This window comes from Cygnus atratus, chromosome 5, assembly GCF_013377495.2.
Source record: "Cygnus atratus isolate AKBS03 ecotype Queensland, Australia chromosome 5, CAtr_DNAZoo_HiC_assembly, whole genome shotgun sequence".
NCBI classification, from domain to species: Eukaryota; Metazoa; Chordata; class Aves; order Anseriformes; family Anatidae; genus Cygnus; species Cygnus atratus.
This window is the reverse complement of record NC_066366.1, coordinates 16,855,353-16,874,003: the sequence shown is the minus strand read 5'-3', so window position 1 is coordinate 16,874,003 and position 18,651 is coordinate 16,855,353. Positions and strand designations below refer to the sequence as shown.

General features: G+C 42.7%; 1 protein-coding gene across 1 annotated transcript in view; it reads right to left on the bottom strand.

Moving 5' to 3' along the window:
- Positions 1-18,651, bottom strand: part of ABTB2 (ankyrin repeat and BTB domain containing 2) — a 141,498-nt gene that overhangs the window by 43,414 nt on the left and 79,433 nt on the right. The window contains exons 2-3 of the mRNA XM_035552048.2: positions 9,813-9,959; positions 6,909-7,119 (exon numbers count right to left, since the gene is read on the bottom strand). Coding sequence (XP_035407941.1) covers positions 6,909-7,119; positions 9,813-9,959 — 358 coding nt within the window. The remainder of the gene's footprint in view (positions 1-6,908; positions 7,120-9,812; positions 9,960-18,651) is intronic.

Genomic DNA, 18,651 nt, shown 5'->3' with positions numbered 1-18,651 from the left:
GAAAGGCTAGGCCACAGAAAAATCTGAAAGACAGACAATGATGTAGCTATTGCACTTAATAAAATTCCATAAACCTGCAGTTTAAAAGAGTACGGGGGAAAAAAGCCTCATGACAGATCAGTGAGAGTCTGGAAACATCCATCTGGAGAAAAGATTTGTCCTGAAAAGCCTTAGCTGAAGCACTGAAAGCAGTGATACTTCCCAGTGATGTGGAGAACACAGCTCAAGCAATCACAGGTCTCAGCAGCAGGCTCTGCAGGTTATTCCTGATTTTCCTTCCTTCTCTGCCAGTTGGATGCCCATGCAACACCAAGCAGGACTTTCTGGAGATAGTTCTCATTAGCAACTGGGTTGTTAGTATTCTCTTTAATATGGATCAATACTGCTGTATAAGGTGATCCATGTGATTGAATCACTCCTGTCTCAAGCCATTCCAGAATAAACATTTAGTGTTCCAGGCATTTTCTGAGCAGAGGGGAAGAATGCAGCTAATCAAGAGGGAAAGAATTGAGGGCTTTAATTATTTCTAATGAAGCACCTAGAGATCATCAAGAAAAAAAATGGTACTAAGTTAAGATCAAAGTAATGCTTTTTCAAAATAATAAAAAAAAAAAAAAAAGAGAGAGAGAGAGAGGAGAACATCTTCACCAGATACTCGCTGGGGATTTAGGAAAAGCCATAGCACAGGATTTATCTATTTGCATCAAACACTGCAACACTTGATAAGGAAACTAAGTGAGAAGACCCTTGAAAGCAGTGCTCTAGGAAAGCACAGGCACAAGCTACTTTGAGATTATTTTTTTCCCCAGTAAAACTGAGTGGCATTTCCCTGATGTATCTGAGAACAGACTGAATTTTGCAAAGTATGAAAAATAAAATAGGGCCATAAAGCCAGTGCTCCACTCAGTCTGGTTTAAGCATGAGTATTTGAATCTGAGAGCATAATAGGCTCAGGTCACCATCAATGTAAAGGATAGGATCTTGAGACTGTATCAGGAACTATTTACATAGACCTATCTCTGGTTTCCATGCTAGCCAGAGTAAATTTGGATTATATGTCACAAGACAAATATCAAACGTTTTAGCTAATGATGATTTAAACCAATAGGTCAAATATTGGACAAATATAGCATTTGAGCAAACAGTGCTCAAAAACGGCATGAAAGAGCTACAGTCTTCCTCCCGGCAGCTTCAGATACATATCCTTTCCCAACAGATAATGTTTTAGAGCAGGTGTTGCTGGAAATACTGCACAGATAAAACACAAGTAGATAACTCAGCTCCTTCTTTCCGTCCAGCTAACATGCCACAGGAGAGTAGGCACTAGCCCATTTCTCCTGCTTGAGCCTATTGAAAGATACAGTTTGCATGCTTATTCATGGGGCCTTAATCACATGAGGTAGCAAGATATAATGGGAGGACTCTTGTTGAAGTAGAAAATTTTTTGGTCACTTTTGAACCGTGTCAATAAAATCAGCCATCCAGCTAAAAGCAGAATGTGCAGTAGGCTTTCTGAAGGATTTCATGCAGCAAGGAAGCAATTGTTTGAGTGATGCCAGACTTGTTTACAATCGCTTCACAAAACAGAGTCCTCTCTAGAGAAGTAATAAAATCTGAGGCAAGTATTTTAGACCTCTCCACAGGGAAATGAGAATGAAGCTTTCTCTTTTCTTATGAGGTGGCCCCCTGCGTGATTGCAGTTGGCTCCTTGCAGTGTCCACAGCTTTTCCAGCTGAAGAGCTGTGAATTTCCATCAAATTGGCACGCCCTGAATTTTACTGTTGGCAGCTGACAAATTCTACATCAGCCCTGGAATTTCGCTAGTGTTTTACTGGATTTTCACCGACAGTCAGATGGGTACAGTCAGCGTGCTTCTGCTGATATAAATTGTTTTATACTCACTGATATTTGGAATAAAATAATGCACCAGCAAACTTACACATGTAAAACTTGGCATGTCTGCAAGTCAGGTAGCTCGGAAAGCTCTGGTGTGACTGGATCCACGAGCACTGATGAGCAAGCCTAGTATTACTTTTAGTACATTCTACAGACCAACAATATCAGCAATATGAAAACAATTTATTGACTTTTAACTAGGGTAGCTGGAACAGGAAGAAGACTAGCCTACTCACCAAACACACACGGATAATAAGCTACACAACAGGAAGCAGGATCCACCTTTTTTTTCTCCGTTTTCTTAGGTATTAAGGTCATACTAAGGTTCCTACAATAAGTGCTGTGCCCACACAATAATCTGTACTTTTTAGATCTTGCATTCAAAAATAGAGAGGATGAGGGCAGTCAATGGCCTCTATTTCTAGCTTTAAGGCTGGTCTGCTGCCCTGGCTGTCAATTAATTTTAGGTAGACTAGTCCACCCAGCTGTAAAATGAGACTAGAATATTGACCTCAATTTGTGCTTTACAGGGAGAAGACAAATACTCCCTATGGTAAGTATCACTGAGAGAGCAATCTTGCCTGGACACACCATTAAAAATAAGACAAAAGGTTTATATTCCACTCGGGGAAAAAGTGAAGGGAGAAAGAAACCTAGTTTACCTTTGGACGGCCCTTCTCAAGTCACAGTATCCCAAACAATGCCAGCAAACATGCTCTGCTGCTCTGGGACATGATCTCACACCACAGAGTGCTCCAAAGCTCAGCTAGCCTGACATAAGCAATGGGAAAAAAAACAGCAGAAACAGAGCAGAGAGAGGGAGTGCCACACGTCTGCTCACTCTCCATGGTCCAAAAGCACATTGTGTGATATCTGACACAATATACTCTACGATTCCTGAGAAACTAAAAAAAATATTTTATTGCCCAGCAGAGAGACTTCTTGCAGCAGCAAAGACAGATGTGCTCTCTCATGGCATGGACAGGTTCTTAGCCTTCAGGCAGCCAGGCTACTGAATAAAGCTGCTTGGTCTTGCCTTAGGGTCTAATTCATTTGCCAAAGTATTGCACAAGTGGCACTCTACTTGCAAAACACTTCCTCAGGTGGCTCGTCTGACACCAAATGGCAGATAGTTTACTGCCCACGCAGCAAATTCAGTTTGGGGTTCCAGGTGGGTCACAGTTTGGTCATAGAGTCAGCAGCTACACACTCATTGTGGAAACATATCAAATGTTTTGCTAAAGATAGCTGGTTGCTTCCTGTCTAATTCTGCCTGTGCTCATTCTTCCACTTTGGTGTCTTCGCCTGGAGGTAAGTATAAGAACCACACAAAACCAACAAAATTCCCAGAGTTTCGGTCTACTGATATCCCAAATCATTCACCCACTGGAGGCCAAACCAGAAAGATCCTCTATCTGCCAAGCTCTAGGGAGACAGCTACATCCACCCCATTCCTGCAGGACTCTACGGATTATTATCCTCAGTTCGTTAGTTACCAAGGTATTTAGCGTGGATAAGGTACATAACCTCTATGAGTTTAAACTGGCTCTGTTCGTTGGGGTGCCTTGCATACCTAACTGCAATACATACGTTTTCATACTTTGTATAGTTTGCTGCAGGGTATGTTCAGAAGCTCGGCTAGGTTTTTAAAAACCCTTTATGGCAGCCCAGGCATGACAGCCTCCATTAGGCATGGTTTCAGAATTTGAAATCTACACTTCCCTTCACGTTGCAGGGAAGCACAGTAAAGACCTTCCAGCCCCACAGACTCATGATTTTCATAGCACTTTGCATCACAGCGTGACACAGAAAGCTCACAGACAACAGTCAAGCAGGATGGATAGTGGGCTGTCCTGTCCGTCGGTGTACTGCACAACTGCAGTTCCTACTACACGGCTCTGAATCCTTACAGCTCATAGCTCTACCCAAGATCAAGACAGGGCTTTACCAAGCCTGCGGCTCAAACAGCCGTCCCTCTCTTTGCTAAACTTCAGACTGGTATTCAACAATGATAGATTTATACAGCAGGCTATGAACCAAAGCACAAGCAAATGCAGAATAGGTCAGCATTACTGTTCTTGTTTGTGACTGAGATGTTTTTCAGTAGAAAACAAACTAGGATTGCAGTGTACATCACAAGTATATTCCAGAGAGGGAGCATAAATGCACAAAAGAGTCTGCAGAGTCTGCAGCTGATTTAGCACAGCTCAGTAAAGAATAAAAACTGGGCTGCACAGCTTTGCCAACACACATTAGGTGGATCAGTACTCTCATCTATCTAGCCATGAGTCTGGCATCTCACATGCAGCCTCAACGATCTTTCCTCTTTAGCTAGGAAACAGTAAACTGTCTCCTGTATAAAGTACTGCCAGCAGTATTTATCCCACTGGCTGTACTAAATAATGCGCACAGAGGTCAATGCATTAAGACACATGCACATTTGGAGCAAGTGAAAGGTAAGATTAGATGTTCTTCTCTAGCATATTGGGCAGTATTAAGTTCATTTTCAGGTTTCATAAACTTTTCAAAGCCAATTGTTTAACCTGATAGTCCTCAAATTCTGTTTTTTCTTCCCTAATGCCAGTTTTTGCTCCATTTTAATATATCCTCTTTCATTTCCTTTACAGCTAAATACTGGTCTGAAAAAAATGGCAGAAATTTCCCTTACACCAGCTGTTATAGGATCTAGTGCAGATTTTAAAATAGAATAGAGTTGCAGCCTGCATTCCAAACAAACTCCGGTAAACCATGTGAAGAGCATTGTTTGGGAGCAGTTGGAGAGATGACTGCACTCCTGTTAACTCATTTATTACCCTCAGTGTACAAAACAAGGAGCTGCAGTAACATCATCATACTGCGAATATTGAAAAGAGCACAACACAAAATAGAAAGTTTAATTACATTTCTGATACAAGCTCCTTATCAGCTTCAGCTGCACAGCTGTGGAAACTAATGGTACAACTTTACAGAATTTGGCACCGTGAAAACTCATTTTTTGCACAGCCTGCAAACATAAAATGCAAAATAAATCGTCTTACACTAGGGAGGGCGTTTGATTAAGATTAGCTACCATATTGCTGTTTCTTCTGGGGGAAGATCAGACATAAGCAGAAATAAAACCTTTTTTACTCTGCAAAACAGTTTTGCTCCCAGACTGAGACCTCAAAGAAGTCACTCTAGTACAAACTACTGTACTTTACAGAAAGACAGTTAAGCAACCAAGAGAAAATGAAAATAGGCAACCAGTGGAGGTAGCTACACAGACCAGCCACATGTAAAATATTTCGGCAGAACGGAAAACTTAGGGGTGACAGCTTTACACTTTTCTCCTTATTTGAGGTGTTCCTTAAAGTAACTTACTGAGCCTGCAGTTATAAAGGCTGCCTTTTGTCCAGCATGTTTTGCTGCTCTTCAGCCTGAAAATTCAGAGCCTTAAAAGAAGACAGTTCAGTCTACTGCTATTCTCAGGAGGTCATCTCAGTCCTGACTTGCCAGGCTCTGGCCACAAAGCCATCAGCCACAGGTTTGGTGGTGGTGAACACTGCTACAGGAGGCAGGCTTGCTGCAGGCCAATGTAGGGCTGCATGAGATTTGGGGCTGACTTGCAGCATCAGAAACAGAGAGACTGAAGACTGTGCAGTTTGACGGCAATAAGGAAGTGCCTCAACAACAAATAGACTACCCAGCAAGGGGCAGAGGAAAAAACACCATAATCCCCACATGCACAGAAGATGACAGAAAGAAGAAAAATATGGTTAAATTTTGCAGGTTTTTAGAATGAATTTTAAGGATGACTTATATGTTACCATGATTTCATACCTACTTTAGAACCAGAGGCTGAGTATGGTAAAGCGCAAGGTAGGACGAAGAAACCACAGTATTCGTAAATCTGCAGAGATTTCTCCTCTACCCGCTCACCCACCCAACAAGCACCCCACTTTTTTGTTCTGTGTATGTGGCCTCTACCCCAGGCTTCAACACCTTGCTATCCTATGAAACTTCACAACCATGGGCTGTTTTTGGGAAGGGCCAGTATACAGCCATCTGCCTGATGTCCAGCAGCCTAAAAGAAATCTAAAGGTAAGCTAGCGTAAGTACTGACTAGTGTTACTCAGAAACCAAAATTTTCCATTTAGGTAAGATTTCTGAAGTAAATACACAGTTCAATACATGCATTTCAAACTGGGGAAACCTAAGTCCTGAGAAGCCTGGGTCTCTCTGCAGGATGCAACTGCAAGGCAGCCAGTTATCGGTCTGCCTTTGAGCTGAGGAGCTCAAGAGCAGGATCTCCCTGACCTGTCAAAGAACTCAACTTGTGGCCAGGGCTCTGAGGGCTCCTAGGCTCTCCGCTGCCACCCGCCTGTCAGGCAGGCTGCCAAGTTGCTGGGCAGGAAGGAAATCAGAGAGGTTTCTAACAGAAAAAATATCCCACTGGAAAATTTCTGACCCACTCTAATAATGAGCCTACTTTCAGAGTCAGGTATGATGCTGGCAGAAGGCAGGGCAACCCACTACATTTTCTGTTCAGTTATTGGCTTCCTATATGAATTTGTGTACCATACACACAGCATCAACTGAAGTAATCGTTACCACAGTTGGTCATAAATCCCTTCAAAACTCTGCACAGCAAAGGACATTCCTGTTCCTGAGAACGATGACAATTGTTAATTGGTGCTATTCAGAAGGTAAGATTTTCTTTGGTAAGGTCTTTACTGCTTTAGGCAACCACATGTACTTTTGGCAGTGTCTCCAGACAAGCCTCGTTGGCAGCGTACAGTATATGCCTCGCTCGGAAAGATTGCATGAAAAAACAGCTCACTTTCCAGTTCAAATTCCAAGGCTTTGTAAACTTGGCAAGGCTGACAGCATAATCTGGCCTGACTGCAGGAATAACTGATGCCTGATAGGTAGCATCCTGCAAAACCGCCAGCGCTGCTCATACAAACACTGCACCTCTACAAAAGGAGACCTTAGCCTAACTCCCTGACCACTGAGCTCACCAGCCTACATACCGTTCATTGTTCAGGGTCATTCTTGGAGGATCAAGGTTGGGGTTCTCCATGGACTCCATCTGAGGACAGCGTAGGAAGTAGTAGAGGGTATGGAGAGCATCAGGGGACCAGGAGATGGGTTGCTGCTGCCGCGTTTGCCGAATGGGGCTCATGCCTGGGCGGATGGTGTTCAAGCACTGCATGTGGTGCATTGCTCGTGATACCAAATCACCTGCACAAGGAGAAAGAATGCAAAAGCGTCTCTTTACTATTCATCCACAGTTCTCTTTCGTACACTCTTTCAGCTAAATAAAATCTCTCACAGCTAAGAGAAATGCCTTTTGTGTACAAATACTCTTTTTCTTTAACTAAGCCAAAAGCTGCCCTCAAGCTGCCACTTTTTGCAGTTTGTTGTAAGGGAAATTTTATTCTTTCAAGTGTCCAGTTATCACTTAGAAATAGAGATTTAAACTCCTCTCAGTCACCATACATTCAGAACAAGAGCTTTACAGTGATTTTTCCATCCTGTTTTAATGATGTTTTTCGCCTGTTTCAAACCAGATATTAATGTTTCTTACCTGCCTACAAAAACTGATGATACCATCATGGTATCATCGTGATTTTACAATCAATTGCCTGAGATGGGAGCATAGCTTACACAAGGCAAAGCCAGTACCACAAATACAAATACTTTGTTCTCATCTCCAGCATCACTATTTTAGGTTATGAGATTACTCCCAGTACTTTCAACTGGGTTCTGAGGTTCAGGCACCTGTGACTAATTAATTAATGATATGTTCAGTACAGAAACCCCTTCTTTGAGGGGTCTGATTCTCTCCTTCTCACTCTACCTCCAGGTTTCTCCAGAATAACAAGACCTGACTCTCTTATTAAAAAGCCAATCTTTGTCATGTTGGCTGTCACAAGCTGCTCCAGGAATTTACCCCTGAGCCTTGTAATAAGTGCAATCCAGGAGCTTTCAGAGCTGCTCAGTCCTCTTGGTCTTTGGATTTGAGCCAACCTGCCTCTGTTTCAGAGTATGGGTTGACTTGACAAGGCCTTGAAAAAGGCGACCTATGTTACACCATTTCTATGAGTAAAGGACTTTAAGGCTGCAGATTTATAAAAAGTTCACAGAGCAATGACCCCAAGACAGCAGCTATGCATGGAGTCTTCAGTCACATAAAGCTTACATTTGTGTAATATGCTTGCTTCAGGCACACCCTGTTTACTCTCCTTTTATTGTGGTGCACTACAAACTACAAGAGCTTTGCAATAAAGGCTCCAGACATTACATCTTTGAGTGGTGTGACTACCATACCACCGCGGTCTGAATGATTACTATACATAGCTAGGGTCTATTTTTTCCTTGGGAGAATCTTCTGTTGCTTTATGCTTTACAGTCCCCTAAAACTCTCACAGGAAACATTAGTCCATTGTGTCCCACAGCTACAATACTGGGAAAGGATGGAACTGAAATAGTCACCCCATCTCAAAGCTGGATCCTAAGAAAGCACCTTGAACTTACCCATGACAATATGAAATACTCACATCTCCCTCTGAGATTCTTAGGAAGCTTTTTGTTCTTTTATATCACAGCAAGACTCTAAATTTGCCAAACAACCTCCAGCTGAAACCCTGAGGTCCTAGTGTTGCACAGGCAAGGGAGAAACCCTGACAAAGCTCCCGTATGTCTATACAACATTATTAGTGGTTCAGATCAATGAAGTACTAAAAATCTCTGTTTGCAGTGTAAAGTTGTGCCACTTGTTTGGTGCATAGTAGGTTCAAGTTTAAGGACCCACTTCAGAATGCAAAAACCTTCCAATGCCTCCGCCTTTCCACTTCAGGAGCTTCTGACTCTCTACAATCTAATTACAAGAATGTTGTGAATCCTCTAGCATTGGTACTAACACAGAAGCCTGCACAATTATAGAAGAAATGCATCTAGAATTCAACTTTTCAGCACAGAATAACGTTCCTTCTCCTTTGCACACTCACTCTCTTTATTTTTTTGGCAACGTGCAGTAACAAAAAAAAAAATCAGTAGGCAACTGTATCAGGAGATCTATTCACTAGATGTAATGACCAAGTTGGCCAAAGCAGGGCTGGGGGAAGAGAGAGAGGGGAAGCTGTATTCAATCATAGGCCCATGCTACAAATGTTCTCTTGTGTTCCAGGATAAATAGAGGTGTGTTAAAGGAATTTGAAAACCTCAAATTAAGGCAGGTTGCAAAATAAATGGTGAAACCCACAAACTCCTTGCTGGCCCCTGACATTCATTAGCATTCACGTGGTAGAGACTAAGAAAGTGATGCCAGCAGAAACGTTGCAAGGGAAAAGTAGACCGGGAAAACACAAATCATTTTTGTTTACTTTAAAGGGGCTTTGTGAGTAGTCTAGGAATGGAACATTTCATTTGGTTACCATTAAAAAAAAGTTTTGAACAAGTTTTTGTTACTGAAGTGCTCTCAGACTTTTTTTTCCCTCCACTTTTTGTTTTTTAAGTAACCAAAAAGCTTTTCCTTGAGTATCCTGCACCCTTGACATTTCCACTGCATAAACACTAAAAAAGGAACCCTCTCAGCCATCTGAGGGAGGTGCCACTGCTGTGTTCCACAGAAGTCCAAGAAAGCCTCCAGAAGCATCTAGGCAAAAGCATCCATTTTCTATTGACACTAGCACCACTAACTACCAAAAGGCTAGAAAAACCGCATCTTATACATTAATTAAGTATAAAGTAGTCTAATGAACCAACTTCATTTTCATAAACGGCACCATGAGACAATTAAATGTTACACAACACTGGCCACATACTCCTCACACTGTCAACAATGGCAACGCTCCCACTGACCTCAATAGCAGAGGGACCGGCTCTCCTGCTACATTGAAAGAAACCCACATTCAATTACAACTGAAACTTACTCAGTTCAGAGATGCTTCCAACGCAAGTTGCCAGCAGAGACTGCTCTAAAGTTCGGAGCTCCAGCTGGGCGTAAGCATCAGCCCGTCCATCGCTGCACACAGAGCCGTCATTGTACGGGCTGAAGTAGGCAGGCAGAGACAGCACACCTGGGGAAGAGAGCAAGGAACAGACCTGTTACAAGAGAAGTTACAAGAGCGGAAAAGCAAGTCTCCGTACTGATAGTAGTGATATGGAGCTGAAACACGTTTGCCTTAGTCAGGGGACTCGAGGTTTTTTGAACAGTTCAAACGAAATCAAGTAGTGCTGTAAATACCATTGGAATGAATAGAACAGGGCAACTGGGCTCCAGGTAGCACAGACGGGTGTTTCCACAGCCCGTAAAAACTAGAAACAAATTGCAGTTGAGATAAAGCTACATGAAAAGCGTTAGTGAAGTCTCTAATATTGTTTATACAACAACTCAGCTGTGCACACAGGTTGCCTTTGAACAGCTGTATGTAGATTGCTAGATATAAGGGCCTGATTTTCAGAGGTGTGGAAGATAACCTCAAGTCCATCTAGGGTAAATGGTAGCTGCAATCTTTGCAACTCTGAAAATAAAGCCAGGGGCTATGCCAGTTCTTTGAACCTGCATGCAGCTTCAAATGCGCAGACTGTGGTTTCTATATGCGTGAACCTCTGGCTTTGCCAAACTACGCCTACAAGTTTTGAGGTTGACTATATTTTCATCTCTATAAATGACCCCTTTATTAGAGGGATAGATTAGAAGGATAGTAACATTTCACACACGCAGTCGCTGCACACACACTCCTTCCATTCTGAAGGATTTTATTTTGCATACATGAGCATTAATGCACAGCAACCAAACAGAACTAAGGATTTGCAAACAGTTTTCTGTCGTTATTGGGACCTCATCATACTTTGTGCCTGTCCTTACAACTCATTTGCATTGGTGACAAATTAAAGGCTATTTGTGTGAACAGGCTGGGAATGGTAGTGACAACTAGGGAGAGTACAAAAAACCCCTGAGATACAGTTTCATGTTAATGTGCAAGCTGTCTCTAAAAGAGGCAGTCATTTACTTCTCCCCAGTCACACTTTTCACCCCGTAACTTTGATTGAGTACAGCAAATCTGCAGCCGCATTGCAAGTCAGTGCCACTCAGATCCCAAAAATATAATTTTGCCTCCCATACTTTCCTCCCAGAAACTCATTAGTTGATCAGCTTTTCTTCAAATTAGTGTGCTGAATGGTTTTGCCCTGTGGCCACAGGACTGCTCTGAGTGGCACGGAAGGGAGGGGGGCTGTGACCTCTATGGCCACTGGGAGGCAGGGAGCAGGGATACGTGACCACGGGGAGGGTGGGAGAGGGGACCTGCTTCCTCTGCTGGCACCCTGCAGTGAGACCCGATGAGCCACAGCGTGACACCACATCCACAGTGCAGGTGGACTCTGAAAAGCTTTTTGCAGTCCACTCACCCAGAGTTCCTGTATCCTGATGTTCAGGCTGCTGCCATATCATTCATTACAATTGATCCCACAATTCCAGCAACATATCCTCGGACTAGATTTTCTGTGCTGTTAGACAAGGATGCTTACAGCCATTTCTGCCTGTGCTCTTACCCTGCTGCATCCTGTATTTTTGATTTTTCCACTTTGATCCGCACACAGCCATACCAACAGCTTTCAGGTTCGACCTGCATTTCCTTCCCACCCTCACCTTCTGACCCTGGCTCAGTGTTGGATGTGGAGATACTCTGCTCATATTGCAGCGACCTCCTGTCACGTAGGTGCTCTGCAGTCTCGTCAAACAAAACCCTTGCCAGTTGAACTGCAGTGTATTGGGCAAGACTTTTGTTTCTTTGTCTTTATGTTTTCTTTGAAAATTATATGCTGAATTGATCTCCCCTACCCTTTTCACATCCTCTTCACATCCTGCTCGGTGGCAAAGCCAAGGACTGCATCAAAAACTTCCTGGACATTTTCAGGATAAGGGAATGATTTATCCTGTTGTGCTTCTTCACTGTACTTCACTGTTAGTTAATGGAGAAAACTCTGCCAATGCCCTCTGTAACCTGAATAATTAGGAAGTCGAGGCTTTAAAAGCTAACAGAAGTGATGCATGCAAACTAGAAGAGCTTGCTAACTACACTGTAGCCTCCTATACAGAGCCTAAGCCACTTCCTTTTCCACGTTAAAGCTATGAAAGGATGTTTTAAGACATATGGATTGAATTTATGGCAGAGGGAGAACAAAAATAGACTGATTTGTCAAAAGTTTCAAATAGAGGCATATAATTCTACAGAGGCGAAAACAGAAACTGGCAGTTACATTATTAAACCATGCAGAGCTAAAAAATGGCACACATTTCCTGCGCCAGCCTGCTTCACTTGGTTCCATTTTCTAAAGAGGAATTAAAAATCAAGACTTGCAGACTGACTTAAATTGGCTCACGTAGGAAACAACACCTTCTCAGTTTTTCAGTTAGTTGTTTGCCAGGTGCTGTGGGTAAGACGAAAGAGAGATGATTTATTTGCTTTTGGAAAAATTGCTCATACGAGACAGTCACGGGTGAGATTTATGTTCTCACCTGCCGTGGTACGGCTGAGGAGTATCCCCAGCGTACCGGGGAGCAGCGAGGAAGTTACTGAGACTCCGGCCCCGTGCCAAAGCCCAGTGATGTCACTGCGGATTTTCCCGGGGACCACAGTGGGGGATGAATCAGGCCCTGCTTACCTAAGGCCTCGCAAAGGCTCTCCAGGTCGGGCGGGTCTTGGTAGGTATGAGCAAGCCTAGGAAGGGGAAGCCACACCGCTCCCTGCTGTGCTGGAGGCAGACTGAGAGCAGTCCCTGGGCGGGCAGCAAAGCAGAACCATACCCCACAAATTATTACTGAAGAGCTTTATGGCCCTCATCTCGCAGCACGCTGGCCGTGATTTCTCTTCCAATACATTTCCAGTAACTGCAGAGTTGGAAAAGCATTATGCTTGCTCTTCAGATCAGAAATTCAGGCACAAGGACATCTGCAGTCAAGCTTTGACTATTGGTATTATAATTAGGAACAGGACTTAAATTTTAATACCAATTAAAAAAAAAACTTTGACAGTAAAAACAACTGCATTGTGATGACTACTTGGTGGTATCAGCTCTGCTCCCAACCAAACCATGCAATTTGTAAATAAAAGGTGTTACAAAGGTATAAACTGTAGAGGCAACTTCTACTTCTATCTGGCATTCACATTTCTGTATTTTTATATTTGTGGCACCACTGGTTTTAATCATGGCTAACTAAATAAGCAAAACTATAACTGAAATAAATCAATTCATGTCTAAACACTCTCTTTCTGTTTGAAATCACGTTAGAACTGCTGATTTACTTTCCGAAGCTCAAGAAAATGTTTTCCCCACAAAACAACAATGTGAACCAGCACCTAATTACTGTGCAGGAATGAGCCATTCAGGCATGCACACCACCGTTATTAGAGCATTTTCTCTGATGTGGGTTACGCTGTGTTATATCTCAGGCTGTATCCTGGCATTCCGGTCACATTTTTTTTTTTAATTACCCAGGATTTTCAGTATGGATCCAAGCCCAGGTGAAGTTCGTGAGAGCCTATTAATTTTAGTGGGCCTTAGATCAAGCCTCAAGAGCACAAGCTAAGAAGTCACCTCTCTAGAATGGTGTGAGGCAACACCCTGCAGCAGCCCGATTGAAAGCACGTTTGTAGTGCCGTGATTAAGGCACAGCTGGCTAACAATTTGTTTCTGATATTTCCATAGCCTTTGAAATAGCAGCTGGAAATAAACGCTTATTTATTCTACTTCAGTTAATATATGAAACCTGTTCATGGGCACTTGCTGCCAATGATCTTAAAAGGCTTCACAACTGGGTAAAATTCCAGTTAAGTGTTCTTTAAACTGAAATCATTTGGCTTGCCCAAAGATTTTGAAATTGTTGTCTGTAATTTGATGCTAACAAGCTATTAGAAAACAGCAACTGAAAATATTTCCAAAGTCTGACCTGGGTCCAAGGAAGAAGTCCCTTCACACTCTTGGACACTTTTGTGCTTTAAGAGGTGCAGCAGTTCTGCTGCGAGCTTTGCCTACAAGGTGATTGCCCACGAGCAGGGCTGTGCAACATGCTGCTTGCTCTCCCTAAGCTGGGCAATCGGTCCAGCCCTCGAGCAAGGAACTTTCTGTAAGGAGCCCTGGTCCAGCTCAATGTCCTCTGATAATACAGAAGCTGGCATCAGCTTCTGCTCTTTGGATACCAAACCACAAGGAAATGCAAAGACTTTTACCAGAGTTTTATTTTAAAATTTGGATGTTTAAAAATTAATTCAAGTAAGGTTTTCCACGTTATCTTCACCCTTTATGCTGTTTGCACATTATGTTCGTGAAAAAGGACTAACCATCATTTTTACCCTGCCGTAATCATTTTCTCTATGCCTTCTCTACTTTAATCTAAATCCTTTGTGCTGGGACACAACTTCCTAACGATTAACACATCAGCCGTTTGAGGTCTTTCAAACACTTACATGATGTCTGGAGGTTAAGATGGGGCCACTCAAAAGTGGCAAAGGGCCAAGGAGGCTTGTCTGGAAAGTACTCCAATTCTGCTGTCTGGGATTCCTCACGGAAGCTGCCCAGGGTACTAACTCTGTTATTTCAGAAATGTGCAACTTAAAATCTCAAGAGCTGCCTGTATTCACGATAGGTTAGGTAATGAATTAGAAATATAATTAGGACAGGGGCATACACTGCAAACTACCAAGCCAGAAAAAGTGCACTTTTTTCTTCCCTAAGATAAACATAATAGAGTCTATGAGACAATACAATGTGCATTGATTTTTCCCTTTGGCCAGAATAAAAACAAGTTCTATGGGCAAGCATTCTCTTTGTGTATTGTGTTTGCATTGCACCTAACAGTGGGAATCATTACTGATTGCTACCACAATACAAATTGGAATGGGAGACATGTATCTATTTGACAAAAACAAGAAATGAAAGCCCTCAGAACATTAAGGTTCATCTTTAACATTATAGATTGCTTCTAAAGGCTCCTAATGCAAAAAGCCACGTATGTGAAATCAGAACTACTGCAAATATGCTACAGAAATGTCTAAGGAAACCAAGTGTAAGGGAAAAAAAAAGTCTAAGTCTCCAGTCTCCAGCATCAACATACGTCTGCAATGTTTGGCTTGTGATAAATGCCATAAGAAACTTTCTCAGAGGTGAGATTGATAGCTGCTCCCAATGAACTGAGCTGTGATTTAGAAGACCAAAATTTTGAAGGCAGACGGCAATGACCTGACTATACTGAACAGCAAAATCCCACTTGTTTCAATGGACCTGGTAAAAACCTCATCCAACTGCAATTGCAGTTTCCCACATTGGAATTTGGCTGTGACAACAGGCTGGCTGTCACCTTGCACAAAGTCCTATAATTCTTCATGGCAAGGAGCATTCAAGGCTTTCCTCATTTTTTTTGTCTCCCATTCTACCAAGCGACACAATGTTGTGCAGTTCCCTCTTGCCAATCAACTCAGTACAGACCCAGAGTACAGAGCACCACCTAGAATTAATGCCAATTCCTGGAGCTCTCTATTTTCTCCTTGCCGAACCACCATTCAACTGCTAAGAAAGCTCAACCCTCCCTTATTTTATGAAATAAGACAGGCTTATCCTGGCAGAATATAAACAAACAAACAACAACAACAAAATATGAAATCACAGGCAACCAAAGTGTTTCTGATATCACATACCCAAATCTAAACACATCAGGCTAGCAATAGATGATGAGAAAGACTTGTGATCAGGAAACAATACATATAATTGCTAACATATAGGAAAATAATACACTGCTATAAAGCAGGCACGCATCTCTTTCAGTTTGTCTGTCGGCAGTATGAAAAATCAAACACAGTTGCTTGTATCTGCATCCACATTAAACAGCAATACCGTAATTGAAAACAGGAGGAAAAGCAGAAGAGGGGGGAGCTTCAGCATAGAGAGAATAGATCTTTAAATCTTCTGCAAGTGCTCAGCTGAGTCTCTCCACTGAAGTGCTGCTGTCCTAATGGCATAGTTCTGGACAGCTCTGATTGCTTCACAAAGCGTTCACATGAGCTCCCCGTCCTTGGTCTAACTGCCTGTAGGAACAATATCCCCTTCAAATCAACTTTTTCGTGTCCCTGCTGACACATACAAGTAGACACAATTATCAGTTTAACTTGAAGGAAACTTCAGAGCTGACCCGGCAGGAGATCTGATGCCGCCTGTGAGGGCCAGAACCGGCATACTTTGGGTGCACAGTGGCATGCAAAGTCACCCAGCTGTCAGTTACGCCTAGGTACAGAGCAGCAGCCCACCTGGCACCAAGAACAGCTGCAAGGCTGCACAGCAGGGAGAGGTGAAAACAAAAGATGAGGTACTGGGCAGGGCTGCATGGAGAAACTTGGACAACACCTGCATACGGCATCTTGGGCTTGAAACTCAAGCACGACCATTGCTTGCCCGTACTTCAGGAATGTTAGCAGAGATGTGTTCTTAAAGCATGCAGTCTGGTCCTTGCTGTTCCTCGATGTCAGCAGGCATTACTTGCTTAAGTATCAAAAGTACCACTAGTACCGATCTTTAAATGTTTCCTTACTCCTAAGTTACTAACTGTGTATTCATAAGGCCCTTTCAAACATGCTACATACTTTGCCTCACTTTTGCCATGAAAATTATGGAATTGGGCTGAAAGTTGGAGGAGAGAAAGTAGGAAGTATCTACATGAACTCCTACATTTGAATTCAGCTGTGACAGACAGGACTGCAAATGACTATAAATGTAGGAGAAAGGCTTGGGTTTAGTACTGAGTCAGTATTTATTGAGTCATTAATCCCACTTCCATAACCCTGTGGTCTTCTGGACAACCACTAACCTGGCCTGGACCCAAGCGCTTAATTGAACACGAGCTCAAGGGAACATATCCTAGGCTTATATTTTAATGACTGCCAAAAAAACATAGCAAATTTTATCTTTAGCAGCAGCAGCATACTTTGGAAGATAAAAGGTATCGGTGCTTTTATGAGCTGGTGATTATCCTCATTTCCATTTCTTCACTAGGGAAACAGAGACAAAAGAAGGAGAAACAACTTTCCAAACTCATGCATCAGAAAAAGGGCTTTGCGAGGTCCAAATGGCCCAGTTCAGAAACGCTGTGGCATTAGACTTTTCCTGCATGAAATTGGCCAACACCGAGCCAAAGACGAAATACAAAACCAGAATCCTGTGCCAAAAAAATGAGCACAGTCCAACAGGCAGAGGAGACTTACCATTAACTAGTTGTGTAAACACCGACCAACCAATTTAGTCCATCTTGGTGTCTCAGTTCACTTATCTGTAAAATGGGGATATTGCTTTAGTCCTGCTAAGGCAGTGTGACAGAAGCAGCTTAATTGCTTCATTTCTCTCTCTCATTTTACTCCTTCGTGCTACTCAACACTTCAGCAGTGTCCCCACTTCATCTGTGTGTCAATAGTATGCCTTTTGTCCCCTAGCAACAGCACATCTTTCATTTACATAGCCCCTTTTACCTTCAGCAATCCCACAGCTCTGAGGGATTGAGATGAAAGAACACAGTACTGCGGCAACGTGCAGTTCCACCTCAGTGTGGCTTATGATACAAGAAGAGAAGCTTTAACCAAGTGAGAGGGTTAAGAAATGTAAAATAGATTTTAACCTAAATACAGATTCTGGTGTGGATATAATGGTGGGAGGGTTATTCTAGCAAATGTAGTGAAAATGCAGTTCAAAATAATAATAAAAGAGACAATATACAAAAACCAAAACAATAAACAAATATACGTGCCAGGTAAACAACGGCAACTCCAGAAACACTAAATCCTTTAGTACCATTACTACGGGGATTAGAAAGCTTAGGAGGAAGAGTTTACTATCATTTTCTCTACCACCTTGGAATTCCTTCCATGTCCCCAACTTAGATACTTCTTCAGTAAAACAGCTTCACTTGGAGTAACCAGTGGGAGGGCAGCTTAGGTCTAACAAAACTGCAGGCACTAGCCAGAGCCCCAATACTCTCTACAATACCCTCTTCTAAACCATTCCTTATTGTTCACTGTCCTTCCTGAAATATGGTCTTTGAATCATGCCCAGTTCTCCAGATGTGGTCTGACTAAGCTCTTTGTACATGCCATAATGACCTCTCTTTATTTGCGTTCAATTCTTCTATTTATACATCCCGTGATCTGTATGCTTGCCAAACACAAAGAGGATAGTAAATTTATATCCACTGTCACTCCCAGTTCCTTTTCTTGGGGAATATCTAGAAAGAGAATCTGCCCAGGACAGTGCTCCAGAATAACTCGCTTCCACTATCAAGCAGTTTCTCTGGACAAGAAGGGCTTTTTCTCCTGAGCACAGTGCAGGGCAGATGTGGCTGCTGTAGAACTGGCAACTGAGCGTTGTGCAGTGTGAGCGGGGCATGCAGCAAGGGCTCAAGTGTGCCTCCCTGGCCAGGGCTGGTGACCGGGCAGGCTACGACACTCAGCCAGCCTGCAGGTGTCGGCCCACGTTGCACCCCATGGCTCTTCCAGAGAAATCTCTTGCAAGAGCTTACTCTACGTGACCCCTGCCCGTGAACATCTTCAAACAGGTGAGCCTTTGGCCAGATAAAATCTGCCCTCCTTAGCCTCTCCTGGCTGTAGTAAACATGCCATTAAAGTAAAATTTTAGAAACTGTGGTCACTTAATAAACATGAAGACTACAATTACATCGGTTAATGACTTGAAATATCAGAGCTGCTTATTACATGTGTATTTTTAAAAAGC